This window comes from Aedes albopictus, chromosome 2 (assembly GCF_035046485.1).
Source record: "Aedes albopictus strain Foshan chromosome 2, AalbF5, whole genome shotgun sequence".
NCBI classification, from domain to species: Eukaryota; Metazoa; Arthropoda; class Insecta; order Diptera; family Culicidae; genus Aedes; species Aedes albopictus.
In genome coordinates this window covers 113,884,980-113,898,055 of record NC_085137.1, presented here as the reverse complement: position 1 = coordinate 113,898,055, position 13,076 = coordinate 113,884,980, and the positions used below count along the sequence as shown (strand labels likewise).

The window sequence follows — 13,076 nt, the reverse complement described above, 5'->3', positions numbered from 1 at the left end:
TCAACCCTCCAAGTGTAGACAACGACTGATTAGCGTTAATCGCGCTACTAAAAGGACACCATCGAAAAACCTGCCAAAACCATCATGTCGTGCTTTATCATCTGCTTCCAACGCCAAACGCGACAGAAACACAGACTTTCCGGATTCTTTGGCCCCCCTTTGAAAGCGAAACAAAAAGATCGTCCACCCCAAACCGCCCATCAATGCAAATTAGTTCAGTTCACGCACAGCGCAGCCGTCACTTTCCGCGCGCCGAATTTCGAACCCACAAATCAGCGAAGAAGATTCGCACGATCGCTACACATTTAGGACCGTCTGCCGGCGCTGGGGCTGCGTGGTGTGTCGTTAGCGCGCGCATAATCTAGATTCCTGTTTTTTTTGGGGTGATTTGCAGCAAAATGGATAGATTTTTTCTCTTTCCCTCGGCTAAATGTCTCTAGTCGAACCGGATCGGAGGAGGTGGTATCGCGGGTTGGTGTGTGAGGTTTGTTTGAAATTCACACCGTTACCAAACAAATTAGAAGCTTTTTCTCCTGAAGAAACCATCGGGCATTCTAGCCCATCATAGAAGCGTATATAAAGTAGAGCACTTTTCCAGTTCATCACATCATTTCACCTGCCTCGATCAAGAGCAGTCCATCGTCTCCAGTGTTAAGTGTTGAAGGGTTTTTTTGTGAGGAGAATCAAAATGAAGTGCTTGATTGTGGTGAGAATCGATTGTCGTGACAGAGGGTGAAGGGTTTAAGTGTGAATTAATTTGGTTTGTGAACTTGCAGCTATCGATCATGACCGTGGGCTGTGCCCTCGCTCAGAACGTCAACGATGGTCGCTACTACCCAGAAGTGTACGCTTCCAAGTTCGATGACGGCAAGTGGCGTCCAGATAACAACGGACAGTACCGCGGAACTCCGGATAAGTTCGGTGCTGGTGGTAAGCGCGGCTTTGAAGAGTCAAGTGTGTTAGAAACGGATTGTTGAACACGGTGATGTATTTCAGGATCTGGTGCCGGTAGCCGTTTCGGTGGCGCTTCAAGCGGTGCCTTCGTTGCTCCAGTCGCTGCCCCAGTCATTGCTCCAGTAGCTCCCGCCCCTGCCCCAGTCTTCGTTGCTGCCGCCAATCCTGGATTCGGAGCCGGATTCGGATCTGGTTTCGGTTCTGCTAGCCCCAAGAAGAGCGGCTTCGGCAGCGGTTCCAGCAACGGTCAGAACGTCGGAGTCAAGGAAGATACCCGTGAGTTGAATGAAGATGGATCCTACTTCTACAAGGTGCTGAGCGACAACGACATCGAATTCTCCGAAACTGGACGCGTTGAGAACCTCGGAGACAGCTCGGCTATGCGTGTCAAGGGATACTACGAATTCGTTGCTGATGATGGTGTCAAATACCGTGTCGACTACGTCGCCGATGAGAACGGATTCCAGCCCGTTGGTGATCATCTGCCAACCCCACCACCAATCCCACAGGAAATCCTGGAATCACTGAAATCCCAAGGACTGATCTAAGCGGGAAAATTACGAAAGACAACGCGTAGTGTTCATTAGAGTGTAAATTGTGACCTGATTGAGAAGCGAGGAATGTAAATTGTATAATTGGAATCGATAACGTAATACAAGAATAATGAAAAATGTAAATGAAAAGTATGAAATCAGCAAATATCACAATCCATTGAAAAAAAACTTTAAGTAGAGGTACTATGGTAGGTATTGATCTGCTGTCATGAAAATCGTAGATATTCATTGTGATTTGTTAGTTTTTGATGAAAGCTTGGAAGAAAAAAGCCGAAGAGATAAAATAGAAAAAAACAAAGGGTGGAATGTATATTTTTTTAAGACGAAGAAATTACATTCAAATGAATGATTTTTTACCTTTTTCCTTTCGACCATTTGCATTTTGACCTATGGTATTTTGTTGTAACTTTTAAGTTTTGTATTCAGGTATTCTTGTCATCGATGGGAGAACACCTGTGAATTTGTGTTGAAAAAATCTACAGCCTTCATCTATCTAACCATAAATTTTAATAGATCCAATCATTCTGAATATTAAATACATTAACAAGTTCTCATCGAAACGGATACTTCCGGTAAGTCCGATAAAACCATGCGCGGTATATGAATCGTCAGCAGAATATACATATGTATGGTATGTGGGGGCAAGATGGGTCAGGGGGCAAGATGAGTCAGTACCGTTTTCAACCGTACTATATATTTTTTGAATCTTTCAATAATTTTCCCAGATGAACGAAATGGATACACAAAAAAGTGATATATTGTTTTAAAAATTCTTTACGTTCCTTGCACAGAAAAAAATAAAATATTTTTTCGTTATACTCCTTATGCTATACATTCCATATAACTACGTGTATTGTGTAGACGGGGCAAGATGGGTCACCCTAATTTTTCGATATGTTTGCATAGTTTTTGAAAATGTTTTATTCTTCATTGAAAGGCTATTCTGTGACCTACATTATCGAAGCAATTAGAGCACTGAGAGTTTGTGAAACTATTTTTGAAATTTTCCTACAAAAAATATAAGTTTTCAAAGTCCGTTCATGGCTACCTGAACAAAAATCTTCTAGTTCTGAGAATAATCTACCGATATGTTTCAACACTTTTTTCATGTAATCTGTACGTCTGTGAAGCTTAGATGTATAAAGAAAAAATAGTAGATATAGTATTTTTTGTTGGAAAAAAATCGAGTTTTCTGATAGCTGACCCATCTTGCCCCGTAAAAATGAGGTGGGGCAAGATGGGTCATGTTTTGAAAATTGCTTGTCAAGAAGCAGGTTTCAAACTTTATGACCTTTCTATACTTTTATATCATAGCTGACTAGTGTATCTGAGAGTCGTGGTAGAATACAGAGAAATTCGATTTATATTCAGACAGTTATAGGGGTCCATTTCTTAGGTGACCCATCCTGCCCCCACTTACCATACATGGGTGCAGTAATTTTGCATTACCCCGGGAGCGGTCGCGTCGTGTACTGAGTACACGCACCATGAAAAATGAACGTGGCGTCGTTGCAGGTAGTCAAACACGCGACTGCTCGAGGGTTAACCTTCAAACAGAATAGGTATTTTATTAGAGGGTTATAAAAGGGCGATAAAATATAAAATCTTGAGCATCTAATGCACAATATTTCACAGTTCACTAGAAAATAATAATCCTTCAAAAATCAAAAAAAGTGACGAAATTTATTTTCACACAAATTATTGAACACTTTCAGCGCCACCTAACGGTAGGAAACTGACAATATGCCAGTCCTGCATTCCTGCCATTTTTTTTTCTAAATAAAGTTCAGGCTCGTCAAGCTCGTCACCTTAGATCTAATTGCCAAAGGAGGGTTAACCTTGAAATCTACCATAATCCTGGTCACTCAAATATTATCGAGCAATTTTGATTCTGCATTCTGCACCCACATCCCCATCACCCTACCGTGAAAACCATACCGACCCACGACAATTATCGTGCGCTTCTCTCCAGTGAGTTATTTTTTTATTGGTAACAACCAGGGGGCCAGCAAAAGGCAAAATCCTCGTAGGTCACAACAAAAACACGTTCAAAATTGTTTGTGCTGAAAACTGATGCATTACACAATTTTTTACTGATTTATTTGCTATCTTCGCGTTGTCGTGTAATTTCGAACGATTTCACGCCAAAATGTTGGTAACCTTTTGCTAGTTTTACACGTTTTACTTAAGTAATAACTTATGGTAATGACTAATTCGCAAATGTCGTGCACATCCCAGATCTGTCAGAGTGCCCAAAAGTGTCAATTTCCCAAACATGTCAAATTCATGTGGACTACGGCACATCTATCCGTGGTTGACGTCCGCGCGGCCCCGCTGGTAACAACTTATGGATTCCTCCAACTACACTGAAAAAAAATCAGCTTCATAGCGTTCCGGGCAACTGCGAAAAAGCAAATGGGAGACAGCTCCATCAATTGCACTTTAGCGATATTTTTTGAATGGCATGCACAATAATGATATCATTGAACTCCTTATACTTATCCTTATTTTATCTCAAATAACAAAGCTGTTGAACAAAACATAAAGAGTAATACCACAACGGACTGACAACGGTTCTCAGTATCCTACAAAAAAGTTATAGATATTCCCCTTTTTCCTATATCATTGAAATAATCATTTCAAATCTATTGTTGAATTATTCTTGAAACGGGTTTTCTCATTCCGATATTATCTAGTGCAAAAATATCGCACGCACCCTGTATGGAGTCTGAGACCATTTGGACACTTGCTGAACCCGCCTCCTTCTTGTAAAAAAGTGACGCCTGGAAGAAGCGAACTGTTGAGCCGTTCCCATGAAACACGAAAGTTCTATCAGAAGCTCAACGCACCCAGCAACGGCTTCGTGCCGCGAGCCGGAATATGCAGGGATAAGGACGTTGGTCTCGTGACAGACGCACTTAATGTGATCGAAAGGTGAAGGCAGCACTTCAACGAACACCTGAATGGCGTGGAAAATATAGGCAGGATACTACGACAATGGAAGGAACGACTACGTCAATGCCGCAGAGGATGGAAATGAGCCAACTTCCACACTGAGGGAAATTAAGGATGCTGTTTATCAGAATAGCTCAGTTGGAATTGGTTTTCGGTTAATTTGCGTCGAATCAGAACAGTTTGCATCCATTTTGAACTGCGTCTTTATTAATACTGAAAAATACACTTGAACCAGTGGCGTAGCCAGAAATTTGCTCTGGGAGGGGTTTTCGACGATCAATGACACTTTTTCACTTATTTGACACTTACATTTCGTAAACAACAATGGGCAATATGGTGATATACATTCAATTTAAATCATAGGTTGAAAATAGCGGCGCAGCCGAAAATTTTTTTTCCCCATAAAGCGTTTTATTCTGGAAATTTGTCCCACAAATTTTGCCTCTGGGGGGGTTTTTAACCCTAACCCCCCCCCCCCCCCCGTGGCTAGGCCACTGACTTGAACAAAACGTCCAATTAGTTTTTGCGTTTTTCTCTGGTGATGGCCGCAATACAGGGGGCCTCACGATATTTAAGGGTTGAGCGATCAGATGCCATTCACCAGCTCAAAACCAACAAAACAGCTGGTAAGGATGGTATCTCAGTTGAACACATCAAGATGGGACCAGAAAAGTTGACCAACTTCCTGCACCGCTTGGAAGTCAGGATGTGTGAAACTGAACAGCTACCAGAGAAGTGGAAGGAAGAAATTACCTGCCCCATTCACATAAAAGGCGACTATTTGGAATGTGAGAACTTCAGAGAGATCACTATTTTGAAAGCTGCTTACAAAGTGCTATCCCAGATCATCTTCCGTCGTCTGTCACCTATCGTGAAGCCTCGTGGAGCCACCAAGCTTCTAATCGCTCCATGCTGAGGGGTGAGGGTTCGATTTCCGCTCCGGGCGATGAAACTTTTCGTGAGAATAGTTTCTTCTCCGTATCCACTGGTGCATGCTCCGTATGTCCCCTGTCTAGTGTTAAGGTTCATTCAGTCTGTGCAGCTTTTGGCTGAAGACGGTGGCCGTGTGTTCTCTTTAAACGAAAGAGCACGAGGGATGTTATTGAGCCGGCTTCATTGACGGCCGGTCGGAAACGGATCAGAACTTCTGCGTACGGCAAATCGCCCGCCAGAACATTTGCAACGGTGGCAGAACTGTACACCCGCCAGAAACGCGAAGTAGTAAAGGACTTTTGGTGAATGCGTCAAAAACAAATTACATGCTGGCAGGCGAAATTAAACATGACCGAGTTCGTCTATGTAGTAATGCCACGAAAGACGGAGATACCTTGGAGGTGATGGAGAAATTTGTCTACCTTGGATCCTTAATGACGGCTAAGAACAATGTTAGTTGTGAAACTCAAAGGCATACCATTAGTGCAAGTCGGGTCTGTTACGGGCTCCCGAATAAGCTGCTGTCTAAAAAGAATCACCCACGCACCAAATGTATATACCTTGTACAAAACGCTATTAATACCGGTAGTCCTCTACCGGTGAATATAGATCAGGGAGGTACTTCAAGCACTCGGTTTTTCGAGCGACGCGTGCTAAGGACTGTCTTCGACGGTGTGCGGGAGAAAGATGAAACACAAGTTCGCTGTACTTAACGGCGAACCCAGCATCCACATGGTGGCCAAAGCAGAAGTTAACGATGGGTAGGATATGTTGCAAATGTAGAAGGTTTTGGGGAAATTTTATGGGGTTCATGGAAGAATTCAGGGGCTTTGGAGGTATTTCTATGTAGTTTCACGTGATTTCCGGGGGTTTCCTGAGAACTTCAGGAGTAATTGTCCAGTTGATGGACAACTTCGAGGATTTATTGAATGGTTACAACGAAGGAGCACCCAGGAACAGGATAACCTTCTAGGGCACAAAGGTGAGCCCTAGATCAATCGACTGTTGTGGATTGACATCTAAGCCGAAAGAGAGATAGATGGTTCTTGAAAAAGTGAATGTTCATGGTGAGGGCTCGGGTTCAGTTTGGCTTTCTATTCCGCAGAATTATCACCTGTTCTGTGGCTTAGTTGGTTAAAGCACCGGTCTAGCGAATACGGGGTCGTGGGTTCGAATCCCACCAGAACGCGATTTTTTTCAAAAATGCATCCCTCAATTTGTCAATTAGCAACATTCTGTGTCTTCTAACTACAAGTTTTTCTGTATGTTTATGACATACCAGCTAACCTGGTAAATGCCAGTAAAGGGCAACATATATCAGTGTATCAATCGACTCACCAGATTTTTATGAAGATATGGGAGCCCTCCAGCAGATGGGATGGCCCAATCTACAAGAAGGGACACAGACTAGAGTGTGTCAATTACTGAGGGGCTTAGCCTTTCAAATTCAACATACATGATACTGTCAGTCACGTGCTATGTTCAACAGACTGAGGCCTCTTAAGGAGCCTTTCGTCGGTGAATACCTGGCTGGTTTTCGTGAGGGCCGTTCAACGAAAAATCAAATTCAGATAGAATACCTTGAAAGCTCGTCATCTGTTTATCGATTTTTAAACAGTTAACGATTCAACGAAAACATGCTTTAACATAGGCAAAAAACGTTCCAATCGAAGACGTTGTGTCTGTCTTCTCGATGCATGGACTGAAACAGGGTGATGATTTTTAAAACTAACTTTCAACATTGCACAAAGGAGCGATTAGCTGGTCTGGTGTGCAGAGGAATAGCACTAGGTATCATCACACGGTTGCACATGCTCCTTGGCTATGCAGACGATATTGATCTCATCGGCATTGATTGTACGCAGTGGAGGAAGCTTTTACTCTTCTGAAAAGGAAGAAAGCCTGTTCAAACAAAGTAGGGGAAATGCGGGCATAACGCCCCCCGGGGGCAAAACGCCTTCACACGATTTCATCATATTGTGGAGGTCTTCATTACATGCAAGCAAACTAGACCTCAAACTGAGCAGGTTAAGCCCAAGAACGGCGAGAAAAACGACGATTTTCCACACTTGGAAAGATTCCCTAATTTGCAGCGCACAGATATTAAGATATTGCGCTGATTATATGGAATCAACCAATTAAACTACCACGCGCCTCCTACTCCTTCATTTGCTGCTGGGAAGAGTTCGATGAAGCCCCTTGGTATTTCACATTAAGTCAAAGCGGAAAATGCCAGCGGGCGTTTTGCCTCACCCAAAAAGGCGTTTTGCCTCCTGCAGTTTTCCGGCACCTAAAAAGTACACTCTTTTGAATTGTTTATTTGAATGGGAAATTTTGAGGGCACGCGGGCCAAAAGTAGAAGTTGAAGTCTCTTAGGTAAGGGAGTAAACTGCTCTCCAAGGCAGAATACATCCTTAAAATAAGCATCAATTGAGGTTTATGACCACATATGCTTAGCCGGGGCGTTATGCCCCTCTTCTCCCTACATGATTGCGTAGACACGTTAAAGCTGTAGGTATTGATTGATGCGGAATCCCTCTTGGGGATGTGAATGAAATGGTTGAATAATTTGTTTATCTCGGAAAACATTTTACGTAATGACGTTTTCTGTGAAGTTTAAGGCGTATTTTGTTTTATTCTTCAACTACTTAACCTAATTTTACAGCTCTTTTGTTCACTAGGGCATTGCTTGAGCGATTCCAATTGGCAGCTGCACTTACACTTTGTACAGCGCCTAAATGTATTATATTCTAATTCTACTTTATCGAACTGGTTGGCTTTTGCGCTGCTGTACTTTTCTACCCTGCCCATGGTAGAATGATGAGCACGAGGATGTTGATGTGTGGCTCAAAGACAACCAGTTCGATAAAGTAGAATTAGAATATAATATATTTAGGCGCTGTACAAAGTGTAAGTGCAGCTGCCAATTGGAATCGCTCACGCAGTGCCCTACTGGACAAAAAAGGAGGTGTAAATTAGGTTAAGTGGCTGAAGAATTAAAAAAATCAATCAAAAAACTCTAATACAACAATTTTTCACTTTTCTAGCGCTGATAACAAAAACAGTCATCAATTTGCTATCATCGATAGCAGGAATTATTTTCACTTTCCTTCCACAGGAACATTTTTCTGCTCTCATTTGTGATGTTTAATTGTTAAAACGACCAAAACGACAACAACCTGAGTTATCGAAACTTGCAATAACACAATACCAAAATTAGTTTTTCAATTTGCAATCAGACTTTGCTTGGAATAAGGGGGATTCCAAGCAAAGTCGGTTCCCGAATATTGTTGAGTAATTTGCAAAAAAGCCCTGAATTTTAAAATTCGGAACGCCGAGTTCCACTTCCACGCCGTTCCTATACGATATATAAGTATAATGACTAAAATAGTATCTGTCTGTATACTGCATCTAATGCTCTAGGAATACTTATATATTTTGCAATCTTCATAACACAGAAAAAAATATTCATGTAAAATTCAGCGAAAATCATGCACATAAAGGAAATGCTAGAATTAGTGCATATTTACATGAGATATCATGTAAAATTACGTTACGTTCGTGTAAATTTCCGCTAATAGTCGCGTAACTGGTTGGAGTCCATGATGGTTTACGCAATGGTTGGCGGAAATTTACACGATGGTGCAGTAATTTTACATTAAATCTCATGTAAAAGTGCACTAACTCTAGCATTCCCTTTATGTGCATGATTTCTCGCTGAATTTGAATTACAATTTTTTTTTCTGTGAACCTTTACTTTTAAGATCTGTAAAATCTGTAGAATATTTGTGGTTTATAAGGTGGACTATATCACTATTACCTATAATTTGAAAAAAAAAAAAAAGAATTTCATGTGAATGACAATAGGTGACCTGAATATTTGAGTTCTTCAGTTTTTCTAAATGCAATAATATGAAAACAAAAAATCGGAAAACATATTGAAACAATTTAGTACACCAAAACCTCCATTTAGTTAATGAGTCGGGACTGCCTAAATAGATTTTTTACCTAAATGGATTCAGTTTATTAGCAAAATGGAGTATAAGGTTGCAACTAAATTTAATTAGGGAGAGTGAGATTTAAAGAGGGTCATGCGGAGTTTCAGAGAACTTTCAAGGGAGTTTCAGGAGGGGATGGGCTTCAGGGGCGTTTTCGGGGGTTTTGGAGGGTCTCAGGTGAGAATTGTCATTCAAAAGACTAGCTGGGCACGGAACACAAACCCTGCAAAATTCCGCCAGACCGAAAAATTATTGAATATCGGGTCAAAATCGGGTAAATTTTTATCGTAAGTTGGACCACTGTTGGACCAACATCGAACAACTGTTGAATCTATGTTGGGTTAGGTGGCCAAAAAAAAAATAGGTGAATGATAGGTTAATGTCGGGTATGACGTCATCAATGATGGTAAAAGCTTTAAACCTACAGCACCATATATTATGCTTCCTAGCTGGGGCCCAATTGAATGATATATGCCTTGACTGATGCTGGAGCTGATTATCAATTGCATGGGTAGTTGCCTATCTCAATTTCACCTAGAAATGTCGTTTGATACTGACATTTCGTCACGAAGGGGGGGGGGGGAATGGTTTAGGTGATTCAAAAGTGCCCCCCCCCCCCCAAATTTAACGGTCGACCACCAAAGCGAGCGATCGCTTCTGTCAAATCAGCGCAGACGCGAACCGTTTCCTATATGACACGGGTGTTCGGTGTCGAGCTATCAAATCATCGCGAGCCGTTATTGAGGTGGCGATAGTGTTCGGCTACTTTTCATCATGGCGTCGCGGACAACAAATTTGAATTTATTTGTTCTAGCTGACACGTCGGTTCGTCGGTGGTTTAGGTACATCTATCAACACTGGACCCTCCCCCTGCCAACAATATCCCCTTAAGTCCCATTAACCAACCTTATACCTAATCTTAAGTACATACTCCAACTGTTCTGAACACAATCAAATACTATTTAGGTAACGTTACCTAAATGGAAGAACCTACAGTGTATCAAACAATTGTCCGTACAGCAATTTTTTTATCAAAATATTTTTTTATTCAAATGTTTATAACTTTTTTAAACGTCAATCAAAACGCTGAAATTCGGACCAATCATGAATCATATATTAATGCTCCATTGATGAAATTTTGAGCGCAATCAAATAAGTTTCGTGAAAGTTATAGAACTTTTAGTAAAACTTATAAGATTTTTGAACACATTTTTAAAACATTATATCTCAATATGTACTCGATGAAACTTTTTCAATTTCTTGTGTGTGACAACTTAAACTTAAGGCTTTCATATGCGGCTACGTTTGAGGTTTTATATTCACTACAAAAAATATGAATTATGACTTTCAGAAAACTTATTCGATCTCGCTCAAAATTTTACCAATGGAGCTTCAATATATGGTTTATGGTTGGTCAAAATTTCAGCGTTTTTGATTAACGTATAAAAAAGTTATGAACATTTGAATGAAAAATTATTTTGACCAAAAAATTGCTGTACCGACAATTGTTTGATACACTGTAAATAGATTTTACCTAAATGGATCCTACCTAAATGAAGGTTTGAATGTATTTATTCCATTTCGCGATTTAGGATGATTGCCTGAATACTATTTTTCCGTAATGAAAATCACTTATCACTAATAATAATAATACACCCGATTCTTTATTTGCACGGAAGTTTTTTAGCACGGCCGTGCAAAAAAAAATTCCATACAAAACATTTTTTCGAACTTTTATTTTTGCATGATTCGACCGGCGTATATGGTTCCTTCTTTCACTCGCCGTGTGCTCGTCGATTCCTATGAAGCAACCACACAGCATCCGTCCAATAGCTATCAGCTGAACACCTTGCTTGTTGCCTACGCACCAAGCGTAAGCGAAAGCTCAATGTTTGTTCTACAAGCTGCTTTATTGACTAGCTACTGACGGGTCGTATAACAGTTAAATGAATCCGAATTAGATACAACCTTTGATCGTTCTTCATCATGAAAATTATCATTTCATGATGATATTTTCAAATTGATACTTTTCGTTTTTCTTTTAAATTTCTCAAATTTTAAGATCTTCGCCCTCAAAAATTCTTCTTCTTCTTCTTTGTAGCTCTACGTCCCTACTGGGACTTGGCCTGCCTCGCTTTAACTTAGTGTTCTTTGAGCACTTTCACAGTTATTAATTGAAGGGCTTTCTTTGCCTGCCATTGCATGAATTTGTATATTGTGAGGCAAGTGCAATGATACACTATGCCCAGGGTGTCGAGAAAATTTTCCCGACCGGAACGGGAATCGAACCCGCCGTCTCCAGATTGGCGATCCATAGCCTTAACCAGTAGGCTAACTGGAGCCTTGACTCGACTAGTACAAGACACTGAAGACGACCTTACAGTTGAGGTCGAAATACGTATCTGTCAAAGGATGCAAATTCTTAGTGGAATTCAAAGGAACAGTACTTAACGCGATTTTCTTTTTATTTACAGATTTTCCCCTAACAAGCCCAGGTTAATCATAATTACAAAAGTTAAACAATTGTTAGCTGTACATACCTTTAAGTAAGCTTTATTACAAAAGTGTTCCCTCTATGAGCTGATATGCAGATACTTTTGTCAGCAGGTTCAATGATAACTGTCATACAACATCATTTTCTATAATCAAAAATTATGTTGGCAAATATCAATAATTGTATACAGTTTATTAGTTCATTGTACAGTGGTTTATTTCACGAAATTTGTTCAAAAATGAAACTGAACTTCTAGTTTGAGTCAATTTGCGGCATTCCAATGGCTGCTAAAATAGACTGGCCTAGATACAAAATTGCCGAAAAATTCCACGGGACATCTTTTAGCAGCTGGGCTTTGGATGAGAAACTATATTTTTATTTTAAAGTTTTTTCATCTTGTTGTGTATGGACGATTGGTAGGGAACATAATTATCTATCTTAAGACAAACTTTCATCGAAATAAAAAGGTGTTTGTTTTAATCGACTTCGGTTTTTTTCGAATTTGATGTATTAGTAAACTATTCAGAACATCATCACTTTCTCAAAAACAATGTAAGGTGTAATTTGTACAATGATTTGTCAGGTAGGTATGTGCTGATGGATGTCCAGGATAACGTATTTAAAAAAAAGTGGTTTTCAAATCTATTGGCATTTCAAATCTTGTTCAAAATTATTAGGAACTCAGGCTGCTGTGTATTATTACATTCTGTCAGCTCTTTCATTGTGCACAATGATTAGTTATGGTTATCAAACATCTGAATTGAGATAGATCATTGGATCCACAAGCCAAATAAGGCTATCGTGTATCAGGTACATATTGTCACAGGCTTATATAGTACACTTATTTTCCATAAATTTTGATGAGAGAGTGACAGGGTCGTTTTCCTATCGGTACACGGCATTTTCTTGATGAAACTTTCTTTAGCATAAATTATCATCGTGCATCGTCATATGCAAAATGACAAATAACACTCACATGAAACACTACGCTGAGAAGCAGGCTTTTTCACAGTTTGACCATTACGCCAAAATAAAAAGTAGAATGTTCTTCAAACGCATATGCAATGCATCTCATTATTCCATTAGTTTTGCATTTTCTCATTCTAGCTTAATCGATGACTAATCGAAACTCAACCAATTCGCATTCAAGCATTCACGCGCTTCTTTAATGTTCTAACCCTATTACCG

The 13,076-nt window shown here is 40.2% G+C and overlaps 1 protein-coding gene across 1 annotated transcript in view; it reads left to right on the top strand.

Annotated features, from left to right (window-relative positions):
• The window catches only part of LOC109419854 (uncharacterized), a 53,352-nt gene extending 51,715 nt beyond the window's left edge, over positions 1-1,637 (top strand). The window contains exons 10-13 of the mRNA XM_029853685.2: positions 441-484; positions 682-706; positions 777-930; positions 997-1,637. Of these exons, the coding sequence (XP_029709545.2) occupies positions 441-484; positions 682-706; positions 777-930; positions 997-1,502 (729 nt within the window). The 3' untranslated portion in view covers positions 1,503-1,637. The remainder of the gene's footprint in view (positions 1-440; positions 485-681; positions 707-776; positions 931-996) is intronic.
• The last annotated feature ends 11,439 nt before the right edge of the window (positions 1,638-13,076 follow it).